We start from the raw sequence: 20,696 nt of genomic DNA on the forward strand, positions 1-20,696 counted from the left end.
AACAAAAAAAAAACAAACAAACAAAAAGAAAAATAGAAAGGTCATAAGTGCAAATTATTCCTGTGCTGTATAGTTCTGGCTAAGGAGAACAAGAAACTCATGCAAAATACATTAAAAGAGCAAGCATGTACAAAACGGATTACAACACCGCATGCTGCACAATGACAACAAGATATGGCCCACCACCACCATTGCTCAGTGCACAGATGTTACAGCTGCTGATATTTATATAATATTTTCAGTTATACATAGACAACTTTTCCTTCAGAACCAGAGTGCTGGAATGTGAAAGGCCTCATGACTGCAGTGAGGTTTTCAGTGCCGTACAAAATGTAAAGAAAACAATTCCTTCCTTCAAAGTAAACACAGTATACTATATGTTCAGCAACTTTCAGTTATTTTCTATCTGTTACATAAAAGTACCATCATGCTTACGGTGATTGTAGTCGTTTCAGAGCACTTGCAACAATACAGCTTAGTACTGGCTGTGATTATTATTTTTTTTTTTTTTTGGCACAACCTGTTCCACTAAGTACTATCCATTCACTTGTAAATTAGAAAATGCAATTAGCATTGCTGCTTAGAGACTATACAGGTCTCTAAAATGATCAAAATGGCACTCCTCTGCAATGACACAGGTAGCATACTCGCCACCCAGCAGCCCGGGTCTCCTACCACCCCTCTCTGTTCCCCCATTGAATTCTCCATAAGACTCTTCTGAGGTGTGAGATGACGGTGTCCCCTGTGCACACCATAGATCCTTACTCCCATCACTACAACTACAGTGCTCAAACAGTGACATTGTAATACATGTAGTAGGGGATGGACAGGAGATGAAGAGGAGGAAAGAAAGAGGGTGGGGGAGTGAGGATGTGAGAGGCGTGGATTAGGTAGTCACAAGATCTATTTTGGTGAAGATCAGTGGGATTATTTACTGTACATCCAGATATGGGGGGCCCCCACCTCTACTGCAGTTCCTTCCCTCCTCTTTGTTGAATATTATGGTTGCTATGATATCTGAACTGGGTCCTAGGATGCACATTTATTTTTGTTTACGTTTGTGTGTGTGAGACGTGTATGAATTTTAAATGCTTCTTTTTTCTTGATTGTTGTCTTGTATTTTATTGTGATGTATTTATTTGTAAAATTATTTAAAATGAATAGAAAGAATTAATGATGGAGCCTGCAGAAAAAACAAAACAAAAAAAAACCCAAGTCAAATGCTGAAGAGACCAATGGAAACTGCAGCGCTGGAATGGACCGGCAGCAAAAGACACAGGCCGCCAGAGAGGCGATTATAATGTCAAATAACAAAATAACGGCTCTACCTCCTCATCCTACTTGGGCCACCAAAAAACAATGGTACTCAGTAATGACTCCTATCTGTCCATATGCCATAAAAACAAAATTAACAAATCCTTGAAAAAGGTTATTAAAACAGCATACAACTCTAAACTGATGTATTTTAGCCAGCTACTCCCAACCTCCTCCACAGCCCAACACGCCAGTGAGCACTGGAGGGGCAAAGCAGAGAGCCAGTGACAGACAGTCACCACTCTCTGCTCACAAAAGACTGAGAACTGAGCAATCAGTGGTCTCAGTTCTCGGCCTTAGAGGCGGCAGGGGACAGATGCTGCATCGGAATGATAATACCTCTACCTAGGAGAGTATAATTAATCTTTTTTTTTTTTTTTCTTTTTTTTAATCCCACACTTCACTTTTAATCATAGCTCTATTTGGAGCTGTGTGGCATTTTAAATCAAACCTTGTAAGGATTCGTTGTATGTTGGTATCTTTCTATATCATGGTGCATACTTCTTTTCCAGGACAATGTTGTTTTGAAGACCTGACCAAGTCTTTTTAAATGACAGCCAAGGTAAGCTTGTATGATCATTTAGAGTAGAGTATCGTCATTTAACACCTTTTTGGTGTGGCAGCGACGCGATTTGAGCCATACAAAAATGTATGATTCCAATCACACCGCACAGACATCACATGTAATTTGCACAGGAATGCGATTCCTGTGCGAATTACATACGGTGTCCCGCACCGCATTACTGTGTCAATTATAGAATCCTTAAAAATCATTTTAAAAAAACAAAAACCAAATAAATATATACACACTACTGTACTAGAGATGTGCAAAACTGAAAAATGTGTTTTGTTTCGGATTTGTTTGTTATAATTTCACTATATCTGTTATGTTCGTTAGAATGATTCATTTTCAGAATTAGTTTTGCATGTTCAGATTCGCTTCATATATTTGTTATTTTCAAACCCATTTGAAATCAAATATTTCAGAAGACTGCTATATTCTATTTTAATCTATTCGAAATTCAAATTTCAAAGACAGTTATATTCTATTTGAAATTTGAATGTTCGGAACGCGGTTATATTCTATTCGAAACTGGAAAGATGGCTATATTCTATTCATTTTTAATTCAAATTTCGAACTTCAAATTTACGAAGGCTACTGTATAATTTTTCTATTCTATTTTCTATTCCTTAAATTTTCCATTCTATTTTTCTCTATTCTGTTTTATTATATTATTTTATTTTCTATTCTAGATTATATTATTATTACACCTTACTGTATTTATTGCAATATGGCTCCATTTCAAAATATTTAATTCAAATTTATTTTCAAATTCATTAGTGAATTCGGATAATCAGTTTCCTTTTTGTTTCGGATTTGCTGAAATTAATTTCCATTGTGATTTGGAAATTCAGATACAATCAAATCTTTGAAAAATTTTGTCTGAATTTTGATTCGTAGGTAATCCAATTGCACGTCTTCACCATACTACATAGTGCCAACATAGCAAAACCTCAACCTAAAAATTTGCACAATGCACCCAATGATTGCAAAATTAGGTTTTCGGAGGTCATACAATTTATAAGAAATGTATGTTTGAACTTTCATAGTCTTGTGAGACTCAGGCCATTATTCCTTATGAATCCTGGACAAACCCTGCCGCTGCTCACATATTTTAAGATATCACTTTTGCTTTTGCAAAGTATGTGTGCTTTGTTCATTCAGTAAGTATGCCAACTAGTATTTGGACTGTAATAGCAAAGAGCTAATGAACTGCATGATGCAGCAAAGAGCATTATGCAAATAAAACTAAGTGTATCAAAAGTGCATTTATCCTTTGAATGGTCAGTGCACCCAAACATAATAATTTAGTTATAGGTGGAGCCAGAAGGACCAAGTTATTTCTAGGTAACTTATATGTTTAGGATACCTAACAGTGAGATATCCCTGTGATAAATTCCCATATTTGATCCAGGGCATTCTGCTACATCCCCCTTAATAAAGAAAATACAGATGAGATGTGAGAGCCCTACATAATGGGCACATCAGGTGTTCAGACCCAGAAATTCTGTACAGGATGGTAGGAGCCCCTTAAAATTTGATCAGGTGCACAGATCTGGGAGCACAGCACAGAGGTCTCTCCAACAGAGTACCTGAAATCTCCATCATCAATCAAAAGCTAAAATAAAATAAGAGGATCCAACACCTACACACAAAACATTGTCCTCTAGTCAGTGTACATGTTTATCTGTTATCCCTGGAACCAAAATATTTTTTGAAGCATTGACCAGCATGCTCACAATACAAAGTAATCCAAGGCAAACAAACCTTCAACAAAAGGCTACACCGGAGAAAAGATCTGAAACAAACCAAAATATGGACTTAAAGTATTAAAAGTTTCACACAAAATGTCACCATGTATTAAAAGCTCAGTGTCTGTTTTTTTAAGCTTACATTTGATGTCCTGAAATCATTGTCCAGAGACTTTTAAAGGCTACATAAAAGTGACTTGAAAAAAAAATTTGCCACTTTCTAACTTACTGCAAATATCTGACCAAATATTTTCCCAGACTTCAGCTAATATCTGATACTAGATAGAGGGCAAATGGGTAAGCAAAAAACAATGTAATATGTAGTAAATCATAAAATGTTCCCATGGGTTACACTACATTTGTTTTATGGGACAACTTAGCTGAGAGAGAAAACAAACAAAAAAAAAAACAAAAAACATTGAAAGAGTGTTTTAAATACTCTGCTTTGCCAATGCCTGATAAATAGTTATTGTATGCCAAAATGAAGACATGCAATGCCATTTACAACGACAACAGCTGCCGCTAACTGAAATTGACAGCTAAGTGGGTAGGCTATCAACTACAACATCTGACCCACACCCACCTCCCTGGCATCACTAAAAGCTCCCGGCAGCTTAGGCCTTCAGCATGCAGTGCAGAAGAAGACCATCTGCAACTACTGCAATACCATACATTCCAAGTGATACTGGTCTGCAGCTGACCTGAGGTCTGGCATGCACACTGAGGCTGATCTGAAGTGTGATATACATGAACTGGGGCTGATCTGAAGTGTGACATAGATGCACTGGGGCTGATCTGAGGTCTGAAGTGCACGCATTGGGGCTCATTTGAGATCTGGAAATCATGCATACCAGTTAATCAGGTTTGGCACTCTTAAGCTAGCCATAGATTGTTTGAATCTCAGCCATTTCAGCAAGGACCGGCCGATTCAACCGTCAATGGATAGGCTTGATTGTACCCAATTCGATTGTTGTATGACTTGGGTACAACCAGCCAACCGCTAGCAATAATCACTGTGTTTTCCCGGCAGGGTGGGCATGGGGAGCCATCACTGCCTGGAGAACACAGTGATTATTGCTAGCGGTTGGCTGGTTGTACCAAAGTCATACAACAATTGAATTGGGTACAACCAGCCTATCCATTGACGGTTTGAATCTTGGCCAGTCTTTGCAGGCCATAGACAATTTGATTTTCTTTCCTGCAAGCACAGGTTGCAGGAAAGAACATCTCTTGGATTTCCCCCATCAACACAGTGTTGATGGGGGAAAATCAAGAGATTTTCTTTCCTGCAACCTGTGCTTGCAGGAAAGAAAATCAAATATTCTATGGCCTGCCTAATTTGTACTGCCACTAGCAAGATAAAGGAGTTTTAGAGCCAAAAGCACACTTTCATTTTAGAACATCAACATTGTAAGTGCAATATAAAATGATAGTTATTTTTTACATTCCAACATAAGTTTTCATGTTGTGAGTTCTGCCTGTCTTTCTATAACCTCCTGGATTCCCTGCATGCATTGCTCATTCTTTTGTTTTACTTCCTATTTCTAAGAACTACATATCCTATGGTTCCTGTACAGACTCTTAAAAATCCTCCTCTTGGCACCTCTGAAGTTGACAGCAGGTTCTGTAAAATGTGTTGCACAGCAGTGCAAATCCACCGAGCATGGTAAACGCGTCACAGAACTCAAAAGAAGTAAATGTGATGGATACTTCACAAAGTAATTTTACAAACTGCAAGGAGTAGACTAGAAATAAATGAAATTCAACACATATACATATATATATATATATATATATATATATATATATATATATATATATATATATATATATATATATATATATATATATATATAAAATAATCACCCCCTTTAAAATAATCATGTTGTTTGGGTTTATACGGAGTTATCTAATTTTTGTTTCATACATCTCACCTGGGGATGCTCCCCTTGAATCTATGTTTTTTCATATCTCTGTAATATGTGTTATTGAGCCCTCCATCCTGCTGTTTAAAATAATTTTCATTCATCCACATGGATCATAGCAACACCTGTGATGTTTTTTTGTCCACTTATTTGTCCATGTTATTATTTTTCATGCTTTGTACTGTTAAATTTGAAACAAAATATAATAAAGACAAATTTGCCTTTAAAATAATCATGTTTTGTTAATTTGCAGCCTGAAATGAAGCATGGTCTAGTCAGAGCCCAGTCTTAAACCCCATTGAAAATCTGTGGAATGAATTGAAGACTGCAGTCCAGTCATCAAATTTAACTGAACTTGAGCAGTTCTGCAAAGAATAGTGGGCAATCTAGATGTACAAAGTTAGTAGAGACATATCCTAACAGACTAAAGGCTGTAATTAAAGCATAAGGGGGTTCAAAAAAATACTGACAAGAGGGTGATCCTTTCTCCAACTCAGTGATTCTGTTTTTAAATTTGTTTTTCCTGACATGTTGGCATTCTTTCACTTGGATGTTATAAGTCTCACTGAGTAAATACAGCTGGATAAAACAAAAACTGTGTGTCTTCCTTTCAGGCTGCAAAGCAATAAAATGTGATTTTAAGGGGGTAATTATTTTCTATACCCAATGTATAGGATTACTTCTTTTTTAACACTTGTCATTGGCAGTACAACTTTGAGTACAAAAATTAACGCTAAGACTACAATGAGCTATTGGTCACTGGCATGCTGGTTGTCTAATGATTATAACCATGACACCTAGGGGTGTATTTATAAGAAATTTGCAGAGCTATTCAGCCAGTGAAACTGCGTGTACATTTTTTTCTGTGGGAATGGGGGTAAAAAGGAAATTTTCTCAGGCTATTTCCTCACTAGTTTGAATGTATTCATTCATAAGAATTGGGAAAATATCACATTATGGCCAATAGATATAGCTGAAAATAATAAATAGCTATTTACGTTGTCAGCTCTTTCTGGTGGCCATAATACAGTATGTTTCCGATTCCTATGGATGAAGACAAATCAAACTAAATGTAGCCTGAGAAAATTTCTTTTTTGCCTCCAATTGCACAGAACGGAAGCACATGCAGTTTCACAAGACGTATAGCTCTGGAAATGTTTTATAAACACACCCCTAACGTGGAAAAGGTTGCTAACCCTTACCATATAATGGAATTTCTGACTCCAGTTCTTAATTCCTGGAGTACAGTACAGAATACAGACAGATTCACAGGTGACCGAGTTAAAGTCTTCAGGTGACTGGACACTGGCAAACAAAAACATGAGGTCCCTCATATGACCCCTTCCACTTCCAGCAAACCTAAGTTCTTTAGCAAGCCAACAGAGGACCACAGAGGGGAAAGTGGCCTGTGTACTGTACCTTCAAGAACTGTTTTTAAGGCCCCTTTCACACGGGCAGACAGTTTGGATCCACCTGTCCTTTCAGATGGACCCAATCAGACCATCCATTGCCCTCTATGGAACGGTGGATGTAAACGGACATGTATCTGTTTACATAAGCCTGCATCCGCTCCAATCCACTAAAAACATATGGATGGGGATCGGTCTAGTGAAAAGAATCCGACAGTCGAATATAATATGGATCGGTGGTCTGTTTACATCTAACCATCCATAGAGGATAGTAGGCTGTGTCTGTGTCTGCTCTGCACAGGTGGAGTGGACACAGACCTGTCATCCGCCTACTTAGCGGGGATCAGCGGAAAGATTCCCTGCTGAGCAGGCACATTCGCTGGCACAGTCCACCAGTGTGAAAGGGGCCCAACAGGTAAATCAAAAATCTGATTTTCTTTTTCATATAGTACAGAACACATGCAGACTGGGATGTCCCAAAGCAGTAACAATAAGAGGAGTGTAAACCATCAACAAAACCAACCAATACAACTTACGCAGCAACAAATAAAAGTGAGATGCAAATGGCTAATGGGAAAAAAAAAAAAGAAGAAGAAATGCCAAAGATGATATTTGGCCCTTGATCATACTATGGGCCAATGTCTGACCCAGCCCCAACTGAGGAAAAGATATGATCCACAGTGTACTGGTGAAGACTAACCTTCTGGTATATACACCAGGCAAAATTAGCCTTCCAGGTGCAGTGATAGACTTTGTGAGAAGCCGATTTTTTGGCACTCAAAAGCATAATGAAGACAAACTAAATCAAGCCCCTATCTCTCAACACTTGGACTTCAACAGCCAAGTCATCAAAGTCAAGGGGGCAGGATAGAACTCTGTACTCTGGGACAGCAGATCCAGGTGGTCTGGTGATGGCCATGGAACATCCGCATACCACGTTCTTTGGGGCCACAAGTATCACTGGATGCCCTCTGACTAAATCTGGTGCAACACAAGTGAAGATCTTTAGGGAGGAAAGACATTTATAAAAAGGAAAAGGGAGAAATGATTACACGGGGTCACCAAGGCATCTACTGCAAAGGCTCCAAGATCCCTCAACAGGGACACGGAACTTTTCATCTTGTGGTAGAATCTTGACACGAAGAGATCCACATCCAGCATCCCCTATCTTCAACAAATTTACCAAAACACCACTGGGTGTAGGAGCACTCTCCTGAGTCTAGCTGTTGGCAAACTCAACCAACCAGTTTTTCACATATGGAACGTGTGCGGCTATCAAGGCTGGAATGGGATGCTCTACCCAGAGCAGAATCAGGTCTACTTCTCTGCTAAACGTCTGGACCCACCCTGGTGGTTGATGTAATCCACACCTGTGGTAGTCCCTAAAAGGCAGGGGGAGGTGAATAGCTCTTCTAAAAGTTGATGAGAATTCAGGGTTCCTCCACCGACCCCGTTCTCTGTACCATTTCGGTCCCGAGCACATGACCACAGGCCAACAGGCTGACAACCATCATGAGCACTGTCCGAGTCAATGAGAGAAAGGACTTTCCTGACTGCAACTCTGGATTGGATATCTACCATGTTAGAGAGAGTGTGTTACCTCATGGGTCCATCTAGAGAAAAAAAAGTCTGCTTGTCCCACAGAGCCAGGATACTGTGTAGTAATGGTATGGAATAAATCTGGGCATATGGCACCACCTCAGATGAGGTCAGCATCAGATCCAGTACCCTCATGCAAAACTACACTGAGGGTTGGCAATGGGACAGAAATTCCCATACCGGAGATATTGGCAACAAGAAATTTGCTAGGAGAATACACACTCAAGCCTGAGCCATAAAATAGGTACTCCAGTCGGAGTCCATGCAGATTTTTTGATATTGAAGAACCAAGGCCTGCAACTGACGAGCCCTTTGCTGAATCTTGCAGGACAGAGTCTGGACAGGTCAGGCTGTCAAAAGTAGGTAATTCAGGTACCATACAATGCGGACACTAGCAAAAAAATTGAGGCTTGGGAGCAGGAGGAGTTATATTGGGGACCTCACAAATTTTTTTTTTTGTCAGTGTTCGGTCACCTGAAGGTACCTGCCTTTAACCCAGTTGTCTTTAAATCTGCCTGTGTCCTGTATTGTATAAATAAGAAATTATATTTACATACTTCCTAGTAAATGGAGCATCCTAGAAATTAGATTTTCTTTTAGAGGAAGCAACAAGGAGAAAAAATAAAAAATATATTTTTTTTATCCAGGATTAGTTGGATAAGGGTTGTCTTATAGAAGCCACAGAACTGCCACCTCTCTACTATCCTTGTAGGTCCATAGGTGCCCATATAGCTAACCCTCAGTTTCAAGTTTATATATAAAGTTCCTGAAAGCGTTTTAACCCTGAGCCTTGCCATTGGTCCATCCTTGGGATAAGTATCCACTTTAACCAACAGAAATGCACAGGTGGTGTGAGAGAGTGTCAAGTTCTCGTTGAGGAAAAAAAACATCACTATAACACTTACTGCATTGGTGTTTCCACCGACTTGCATGCATCGAAGCTGAAACCATGACCAATTTGAGTCCAATTCTGTTGATCTAAAAAAAAGAAAAAAAAAAAGAAAATACATTTTTTAGCGTATAAAACAATTATTTTTTTATTTAGGTGATCACCACCTATAGTTAAAACATACACATTCAGTTCAGTCATAGCCTTTACCAGTGAGTAGCAAACCAATCTATGTAGTAGTAAGTTAAATAAATTTGTTAATTTTCTAGCACATATGAGCACAACATGGATGGAATGACAAATGTGCAAAGATCAATTGGATTGGTGATCCCAGAAATGCCTATTCGACAAAAGCCGCTTGTGGATGAAAAGGTTTTTGAATTGAATCAACAGACTACATCTAGTTCCTGTAACACAATATATTTGAGGATTTCGCAATCCCTTTTGTAAAACACACACTTTTCACAAGTTTAACAGGATTCCTTATCAGCTGCTACAAGGCTTACAGGCACAAATGCTGGCACAGCACACCTGTTATTTTACAGGTGTATGGACACAAAACTATTAATGGCACCTGGCCATACAGACTCCCCCATCCAAACAAATAAGTTGGATGGAGGAATCCTTCCCATTTGTGTTTTTGTATTCTGACAGCAGAGATGCCTCCACTGTGGGAATACACAAAATGGAAAATTGAATGATAGATACTTATCAGAGGGAGCAGCAGAAAGACAAAAGCTGCAAACACTGGCACTGCGTGGGTGTACATGCCTAGGGGAGACTCTGCTGTTCACTTCACATGGACCTAACAGACCCCAGACAAGGCTGTTAGCCATGATAAAAGACACCCTGAAGACCAGCAGTGGGGCTCCCTGGATTATGGGTTATTTAGCAGGTACACCAGGGACTGCATCCAGCTGGAAACCACACTCATGGACAGATGGAGAGACAGCAAGCCCTTTATACCAGCCAAGTAGAGGAGAATGCCCAGGTACTGAATATAGGAGAAAAAAAAAAAAAAGGAGGAGGAATGCCGAGGCAGCAGGCAGGCTCAAATTCATTTAGGTCCTGGAAGCATGGAGGGGGCGGGGCCCATACCCAGCTGTGCTGACATGGAGCTTTCAGGAAATACACAAATCAGGGCTGCAGTCAACTGGCTGCAGCGCTGATCCAAGGAAAAATTTTTCCAACAAGCCTGTTTGCGAGAAGTTGATCATTAGATGGACTTCTCACAAATGGGAAATGGCCATAACTGGATTGAAATCAGCAGCCCTTCCAGGTCCATAAATAAATAATATTGGTAAAAGGTTATATTTAGAGACCCAAACAAATCTGCATTTGGAAACTAAATAAAGCCTTGGTGCCAAACAGGTGGCCTACCTGCACTCAGTGTGTGGTCTTCTGAGCTCCAGACCTATGTGTACCAGTGAAAACCAAGATCATTTTCTGTCTGTAGATAAAAAGGAACTGTGCAGCTGAGACTAAAAAGTTGAATGCCCTTGCTATAAGCAAGGCGTTGGCAAATTACGTACCTCCTGAAGCCTGAGTGGGATACTCCCAGAAGGCTGCCAAGTGAGGCCCAGTCATTACTGTTCACCTCCACCATCACAGGAGCAAGCTCTCAAACACTGAGCTCAGAGCTACTGCATCAGGGGAGAGAAAGAGCACTTGAAAAGGGGAAGAATCGGAGAAAATGCTCATTCCTGTGATGGAAGAGGTGCGCACTAATGACTAGGCCTCACTTAGCAACATCCTGGGAGTATTCCAGTCAGGCTTTGGAAGTTATGTAGATGGCCTACATGTACAGCAACCAATCAGATGTGGTGTCTGCATTAGTTTTCTTTTTTAGGCTTTCTCCCTCTCCATTTTCACTTGGTGATCCTGCCAGTAACACCCCTCCTGTATTAGAGTGCCCCCACTCTAAATGAAGGCGCACAGGGGGCACATTTAGACAGCAGCACTGTCAGTCTGGGAGGGGTTTTAGAAATACTAGCAGATGTAGACACACTAACAAATAGAAGCTGAACACCAGATAACACTAGTTACAGGAACATGTTTTTCCTTTTTGGATTAAAAGGTTTTACATAAATAAAAGCCGATCGTTGCATGCACCCCTGTCAGTTGTAAATGGTTTGTCTCAAACACTCTAAACTGCTATATCTACAGGACAGCTTGTTCTGTTGAAAAACAGACACACTGGTAGGATCACCAGGTGACAAGAAAGAAAGCCTAAAAAGAAAAACTAATGTAACCATCACATCTAGGAATTGGTAAGTTGTATTATAATAAATGTTTGCTTTTGGGTTTTATACTGCTTTAAAGAAGTATTAGACCCAAAAACAAAAAATGTATTACATTGCAGCTTATAGACTGCCTTGATTTTTGCATTACGCATAACTATTTTTGGCATGACCATCAATATTTTCAGCAAATCAGAGGGGTTGCTATGGGGGCTCGCTATGCACCCTGTGTAGCAAACCTTTTTATGGCTTATTAGGAACAAGAGGCAGTTCATTATCAAACCCCACGCCAACTACTTTTGTATAAGAGGTTCATTGACGATGTAATCATCCTATGGGCAGGGGAGATAGAGAGTTTGCAAATATTCTTAAACACCCTTAACAATAATGATAACCAGTAAGGAGTCAATAAACTTGGGTGACCAGTAAGGAGTCAATAAACTTTCTGGATTTAAACATTGAAGGGGGAACCGTTTAGTTACCACTACATTTTTTAAGGGAGTTGACCGCAACGGTTATATCCCGCTGGATAGCTGTCATTACCCCCAATGGCTGCTAAACATCCCTAAGGGACAATTTGTCAGGTTGCGGAGGAATTGCACTAATAAAGAGGACTATGATCAACAAGTTAAGATCCTTTGCAATGGATTCCTTCTTGTACCCCTTTTCCTCAAACCTTTTGCCGACACCATAAAGGAGGTAAGGAAAATAGAAAAGGGCCCAATTATTGAAGGACAAACAGAAGGAAAAAGCATCTGAGGAACAGATACCAATTATCCTTGATTTTAATACACAATATAAAAAAGTGGAAAAGATCTTCTTAAAAAATTGGCCTATCCTTAGAACAGACCCAATGTTAGGGAAATGTCTAGGGGAAAAGCCTAAATTTATATATCGGAGGGCCTCAGCAGCCAGGTCACAATTAGTTAAAAATGTAATTGACCCCCCAAAAATAAAACAGCAAACTACGGTGCTTGATTTGAAAGGGTTTTACCCCTGTAAGACATGCTATGCATGTAGGGAGACGAGGGGCACAAATACAAGGAAAAAACAGTTCCAGGCAAATAATACAGGGGTGACATACACCATAAAAGATTTTATTTCATGTCAAACCAAAGGTGTAGTATACTGCCTGGAGTGTAAATGCGGACTACAATATGTGGGGAGGACGAAAAGGCCGATGTGGAAAAGAAGAAGGGAGCATGTGCAAAATATAAAAAAAAAGGGCCAAACGAAGCACAGTGTCCCAAAACATTTTTCCACACATCATCATAATGACCCCACATCACTTAAATTTTGGGGTATTGAAAAACACAAAGGACATTGGAGGGGTAGTAATATGGTGAAGGATCTTAGTCAAAAGGAATCCAAATGGATTTTTTTGATGAGGACGCAAGCCCCAAGAGGCTTGAATGTCGAGTTTGATCTCAATAGCTTCATCAGTAATTTTTAGCGCTTTATAGTAACTAGTAAGGCGTAAGGAAGTTGTGATTTGGTTAAGTAATATTAAAGAGCATTATTGGGGCTAATAAGAAGGCTCTAAGGGGAGCAAAAGATTATACTCCGGTATACTCAAAGGGGAGTATTTAATGTGTAGTGGTCATATTGTTATGTATTCAATATTACAATTTATATATAAAAATATATATATAAAAACACAAGTTTTTATTAGTATATATGTATTATCTTTATGTATCCTGTAATGGAGATTGGTCTGTAACATCACACCATTGGTGGCACTGACAATCAGTGGTATTTAGCGATCTGATAAATATTAGATTCTAGGTCTTTATGACAGTATATGTCACACTTATTAGTGGTTTTTACTTACCAGTTAATTTGAGTAATTAATAAAGTTTTTTAAAGTTTTTTATATAATTAGTCCTATTGGATAGACACAGGGGTATTAATAAATTATTTTCCGTTTTCCCCTGTTTTTTAACCACTTTCTAACACTTCGAGTAAGGGTAGAGCATAGGTTGCATCATAAGATGTCCGCATAATAGATAGGAAGTCAGACTTCATTAGTATGGCAGTGTGGGTACCGCCCCCCCTTCTGTTAATTGAGTGGCTGAGAGGATAAAAACAGAGACCAGGCCCATAGGAGGCGTATATCCTGAAGAAGTCACGTGCTATTAACCGTGACGTAACGCGTAGATACGCCAGTGGGAGGAGCCTAACGGACCACGCGGTGACGTCATATCCGGCGTCGGCGCCATCTTGGTCCACCTTCTCGTGAGGATCCACACAAGCCAGTACACCCATGGTGTGGTGCAAATGTGCATGTCAAACCACACAAATGTGAGTAGTACTATTAGTGTGGCTTTAATAAAAGGTTTTGCGGTTTTACACTATGTGGATCTTTTTTGTCCTATGTGGGGTGTTTATGGAATGAGTGCGCACTAATATCTGGAGGCACCTAGTGGAAATCAGTATCCACCAGAGGAGGAAGTACCACCACCACTGCTGAGGAGACCCCCAAGGTGTTGTGGGAGGATTACAAAAGGGGCAATTGTCTGGCTCATTGGTCCTGCGGGGCCTGGGCAGGAAGGTGAGGGGGCACCCCTGTCACTGTGGATTCACGTTTAAGTTGGGAGCACCTGCATGAATTCTGTGTGTGTTTTTCACATATCAAGACGGATCTATACTATTGGGAGGACTCACAGCATCACATGTTGTTTATATATTGGTCTTTTATTTAGTTATGCAGATAGGGTATTTATAGCGCTGCACTGCTTTATAATTATACTTCTCTACTGTGTTTGGTGCCAGGGTTGTGTCACCTTAGTGCTGGCAGCTTAGCATTATTTGTTATTGTAATAGCGCAGGAGTAATATTTATATACATTTTAACAGACCAAGCTGTCTATCATCTCTAAGCATCAATTAGAGGATGAGACAAACGATTTCACGTTAACAGGGGTAGTTCAAATTATCAACTTTTATTTATTTATGTAAAGAATTTATATCAAAAAAGGAAAAAAACAAAACAGTTTGCTCTAACTGCTTACACATTGTTAACTGGAGCTCAGCTTCAATTTGTCCATCTAAATTTGCTGGTCTAACACTAACCTCCCCCAGACGGACAGTGATACTGTCCAGATGTGTCTGCTTTACTACTTCACCTAGAAAACAGATACCCGAAGTGTGTTACTGGTTGGATAACCAGGTGAAATAAAAGGGTGAAAAAAAAAAAAAAAAAAAAAAAAAAAGCATAAAAAAGAAAACCAATGCAGCCACCACATCTAGGATTGGTAAACTGCAATATATAAAATTTTTGGTTTTGCTCCTCTAGAAGCAGCATTTCATTTATTTTTTTTAAGACCAGTGTGCATGGAACCTATCAATAAATGTTTAGAGGAAACAGTGAAAGCACTTACCTAATAAAACTTAGGTGCACTCCCAAAGATCTGTGTGTTCCTGAGCAGTCTATGCATAAAAAGACACCATATGTGATGCTGGCCCAGCTGGGGTTCTTGGCTCCACAGTCAAAGCATGCCTAAAATATAAGAAAATGGGACTGTTACACTGCATCCATAAATCGACTTCATATATTGTTAAAATGAACTCTGCAAATGATCCACTGCATATCAAAGACACAAATTGGTTTTAAATGTGAAGTCAGCCATCCTTCTATACACTACAGCAAGACAGCTGTGAGGCAATAAAAATATTATGCAATGATCCCTTTAAATTAGACCCGATTTCAAAAAGTGAAGATTTTCCATCTTATACTGTAGGAAATATCTACAAAAGAGATTCTAAAGGTTAATTTTTTTTTTGTAAAACAACAAACATGTCTATGCTTACCTGCTGCAGCCTGGATTTTCCTCTTCTCGGGTCCCCCGCAGGCTCTCCTAGCTCCTTCTTTCTGTTGGGTGCTCCCACAGCCCTCAGCTTGCCAAGGGGGCACCTGCTGCTCTGCCCCACCCCCTCTCTCCTCATTGGCTGACTGGCTCCCGCTTGCTGTTTCAGCCAATGAGGCAGAGACCCGGGACAGTCGACTGGGGGCACTGCTGTACACAAAAAGTTTTTTACCTTCATGCATACAGATAAAAATCTGGAGCCTTTGCAACAGCTTTAATGGTGGCAACAGCTTTAATGGTGGCCAAGAAGTACCTTTCTCTGTAAACAGGCTGGGAAAACAGCTGGGTCATGTGACAGCTGTATATTGATTAAGATAACAAGGTACTTAGATTTTTTTTTTTACTAATTAAAATAAATTACAAATGCCATCCATTAACAGAAATAGAAGGGACAATGTAAATTAAAACAGCGTTTGTGTGTTTCGTATCATTTTAATTGTTGACTTCCAATGAGCACATAATCCAGAGCTCTTTGACTTGATTAAAATAGGGGCAGTATTCCATCCCTATGACTACTAAGTTATGACATCTTTTTCTGGTCGAGTCTCTTTTTCTGCTGCATTCTCACTTAATATTTATTACAGGTACTTATATAGCGCCATCAAGTTACTTAGCACTTTACATATATATTGTACATTCACATCAGTCCCTAACCCTCAAGGGGTGTACAATCTAAGGTCCCTAACTTACATTCATACATACACATACTAGGGGCAATTTAGACAGGATCCAATTAACCTACCAGCATGTCTTTGGAGTGTGGGAGGAAACTGGAGTACCCGGAGGAAGAACATGCAAACTCCAGACAGGAGGTGCCGTGGCTGGGATTGGAACCCATGACCCTACTACTGCCAGTTGGAAGTGCTAACCATTTAACCACTGTGCTGCCCAATAAAAAAGAAACATCTGCCAATCTCAGGAAGCAGTATGCCACCATGTAGTCTGCAGAAGGGTTTCTCAAGAAGAATGGTACAAGCACTAACCTCATAAAAACAAAAAAGCACACAAATCTATAGTAAGTATAAAACAGTTTTTTTTCTGTTAACCATAAAAAGGTGGTTGGTCCACATTAACAGTGTGGAGGCAACTACTGGCTGGAACACTTGAGAATGCTGTTGGCAACACATCATAAGGTTTATATATAGCGATTTAGAACAGTCACTAACAGGCATTTAAATTGCTCCTAGACTCATCTAGCAGCATGTAAAATGAATGAAATGACTAGGTCTCATCCATAGTAACAGTATTGTTAGGAGGACATTAGTATTGTTAGGAGATAAACAGTAAAAAAAAAAAAATACTATTGTCCTTTATAATATGCTAATATATGGATAAAATATATAAAAAGTTAAAATAAGAATAATAAAAAAGGTTACTAAAATTAGGCAATATTTCAGTAATTATTCACTACAAAACTCCTGCCTCTGTAGTCACCCCATATGACCTGATGAGCAAACTCAATACTAGCAGGTCACCAGCAATATAAAGAATGTCTGCCAAAGTGTCATCATCGTGAGATTCAAGCATTTCCACAGGAAAAAATACCAACATTAGTATAAAAACACACACACACACACACACACACACACACACACACACACACACACACACACACACACACACACACACACACACACTAATATTATTACACCAATAGTTTGCTTTGTAGAATATAATTTTTCACCAAGGATCTATGGCACCAATTTACAGGTTACTTGGGTGAAAAAAAAAAAAAACGCCTCTAAATTTAGCAGTGAAATTGTGCAACATATGACAACACAAAAACTATATATTTTCTAACAAGCACCCGAGACACTGATTAAAGAATAAACAACAGGCCAAGTTCCACATTGTAACATCAGCCTGATGTAATTGCAGACTTTTGACCCCAACCTTGGAATTGTATGACACCTTACACTGCCAAATCAGCAGACATGCAGGTCAGCTGACCCTGTGAGCCACAAAACAGCTATCAATCTTTTCTTTTTTAATTTGTATTTATTACAGGTACTTATATAGCGCCATCAATGTATGCAGCGCTTTACAGATTGTACATTCACATCAGTCTCTGTCCTCAAGGAGCTTACAGTCCAAGGTCCCTAACGCACAATCATACATACATACACATACTAGGGACAATTTAGAGAGGAGACAATTAACCTGCCAGCATGTCTTTGGAGTTATGGCCTCATGCACACATACTTATAGTTTTGGTCAGTACACCGTAAGCATGTAATGGTTGTGCTAATGTTTCTGTGCTTTCATTGTTCATGGACCCTACAGGCTGCCGCTGCTTCTCAGGACCAATGTGTAAATATCAAAAATGTGTAGCTAACAGCACTGTTGACCAAACAGTTCATCTGCCCCTAAGATATATAATTTTTCATGCGGTGGTGGCACATATGCAGATTGACCTCAGGCAATTCTTAATAACTGAAGGCTGAAGTAATTCTGCACATGCACCAAAAAATTACTTTAAAGGCGGTAGCTGTAAAATGTCAATTGTATATAGTAAACTTTGGCAGCAGTAATGGATACATAGTCGACTTTTAAATATGTCAGCCCTGAGCAACAGCAGCATTTACAGGTTTCATGTATATGTTAGTACATACGTTACATGTGTGGTGTAAAATGCAGTCCATAAGAATGACCACAAATGCAGATTGATCTATTTTAGGTTTACGCAACTACACACTGCAGACCAAAAGGGAGCAGTGAGAATGGGTCCATAGCATACAATACTGCTGCGTTCCCATCTATAATATCTTACTAATCCGGAAGCAGCAAATTGTACACCTGTGCACATTAGCCCTACAGATGGATTTATAACAATTGGTCTTATTTGTTTTCTGTCGCCTTCTTTTACAGTCTTTTCATACAGCATATCCAATCAATTTCAAAGCTTGTGTCATGGGAATTTATTCCAATTACAGGGCTAGTGTTCACTGACTGTTCACCTCTTTAAATGGGCAAAAATTAAACCTTGAACAGGACTGGCACCAGTAAAAACTGAGCTTGTATTTGCTTCAATTTTTGGACAAGGGATTTAGAGCACACAAACATTAAAGCAGGTCAAAATCATATCCAAAATCAGCCTGTTACAGTCCCCAATCTGTCTTATCCCAACTCTATGATTGCAAGAAAATGAACAACATCAGTGGCCCATCTATTGAAAAGTAAAGAACAGCTCTGGCTGTAAATCCACCACTCTAGTGCTGTACCCTGCAGACTCACCTGCTCACCTATCAATGAAGCTCTTCTGGGATGAATAGCAATTGCTGTCATTCAAAAGCACTGAGCAAACTGTTGGCGCTATATAAATCCTGTATAATAATAATAACTCACCTTCCTCAGGCAGACATGGACTGATCCCCTGTGGGCTGCATCATCATGATAGCCTGGGTTTTCAGTATTCCTGGACAGTAATGTGCTCAAGTTTCAATAATCGATGCCATAGACAACTACCGTGATTGTTTCCCCCCCCCCCCCCCCCCCATAAAATACTGTTTTTCCATTTTTAATTCCCATCTTAGTGCTGATGATCTCCTGTAGTCACTACCTGTCCACATGCACTCACGCAAGCATCAACTGGACACCATTGCTGTAGACTGACAGTGACAAGAGTGGACCATGTCTGAGCAATGTGTGCTTGTATTCTCTGCCAGGGTGGAATGGGTCAGGGTGACAATGCAGGAAAACAATTGGGAGACAGCTTACACCCTTTAACAGGAAGCGCTTGAATATGGATCTTTATGGCAGGATCACCAGGAATTAATTTTATTGAAAGCTGCATATTTAAAAAAGGGACTGAAAACTAATCTGCAATCTGGAATACATTAAAGGCTACATTCATGCAGTTGATTTGGCGTGGTGCAAATGGCAGCAGCAAAACCCTGTTTCCCACAGTTGTTTTTGCTGCCTGTGAATGGCTAGCTGCAGCGACCGAGCCCGTACACTTGACAGGTCAGCGACAGCTGCGGCTATTTGCATAGCCAGTGATTACCTGAGTGCATGCAGCAGCAATCACCGCAGGTAACTGCTGGCTGGGGAAAAAGCCACAGATCGCTGTGGCCACCACCAAGTGTTTAGGTGGTGGCCACAGCTAGCTGCTCACAAGTGAAAAAAAAGCTGCATGAATTAGCAGGATTCCTGCCACTGCCAATGGTACTGGGCCAAATCTCTCATGCGAATGTAGCCTAATCTTTGGACTTAGAAGACTTCTTATTAGGGTAGCCATACACAGCTCGATGTCTCATTCAGCTCATGTGCTGAACAAGAGAAAATCAGCCATTCCTCCATTCCTGTTAGACATGTAGTCTGGCAGCAAGAGCACACTGCCATTTCCAAACTGAGGGCTTATGTACACTGCAGCTGATGAACTCACGTTTAGGAGCTGTTCAGCATTTTTTTCAGCAGCCCCTGAACTCACCCTAATGTTTTCCTATGTGTCCATGTACACATCTTCATTTAAGATAGTTTACAGGCAGTTGAGTTTACAGTCGTTTTTTAAACACAGAAAACTTGTGTTCAGCAGTATATTTTATCAGCGTTTCAAATGCAAAATGCGGCTAACCGTGTTTATAGGTGCTTGTGTTTGAAATTTTTTTTTAACTCCATTTCCAGATGTTGTCCAGAGCCTTTTTTCATCATGAAAAATGAATGCAAAGCGGTTTCCCAGTACTCACATGGAGCTAGCACACCATAGTTTGAGGTTTTGCATGAAAAAAAATATGTTAGACACTGCTGCAATAATTTCTGCACAGGAATGAGCTGGAACACAACCAAACACCACAAATTAAAAAAAAAAAAATTGCTAATCTCAACAAATACTGCTCTCTTTGCTTCTGCTCTCTCTATTTATCTCAAAATGTCTGAAATATTTAATTTTTTACTATGCATTTTGGAAGGTCTCCTGAGGTTATCTTTAAGAAACGCTTCTAGACGCAAAACGCGCATGAACGCGGTATGCAAACGCGGCTAAACAAATGGGCCTTATACTGAAGCTGATAGTACTGTTTGGCAGTGCCAGACTTTCCCCACATCTCAGAAGATTTTTAAATCAACTTTTTTCAAACCAGGCATTACTTGCAGGGTCACCCATGGCTCGAATTTCAGCAGATGCAGCTGAAATCAGCAGGATTT

General features: G+C 39.8%; 1 protein-coding gene across 2 annotated transcripts in view; it reads right to left on the reverse strand.

Moving 5' to 3' along the window:
* ARFGAP3 (ARF GTPase activating protein 3) overlaps positions 1-20,696 on the reverse strand; it is a 92,699-nt gene that overhangs the window by 64,074 nt on the left and 7,929 nt on the right. For both annotated transcript variants that reach the window (XM_089671733.1, XM_089671732.1), the window contains exons 2-3: positions 15,069-15,187; positions 9,466-9,538 (exon numbers count right to left, since the gene is read on the reverse strand). In XM_089671733.1, the coding sequence (XP_089527859.1) occupies positions 9,466-9,538; positions 15,069-15,187 (192 nt within the window). The remainder of the gene's footprint in view (positions 1-9,465; positions 9,539-15,068; positions 15,188-20,696) is intronic.

The sequence above is a fragment of the Staurois parvus genome, unplaced genomic scaffold (genome assembly GCF_062004578.1).
Source record: "Staurois parvus isolate SC_StPar_1 unplaced genomic scaffold, SC_StPar_1.0 ptg000114l, whole genome shotgun sequence".
Classification (NCBI taxonomy): Eukaryota; Metazoa; Chordata; class Amphibia; order Anura; family Ranidae; genus Staurois; species Staurois parvus.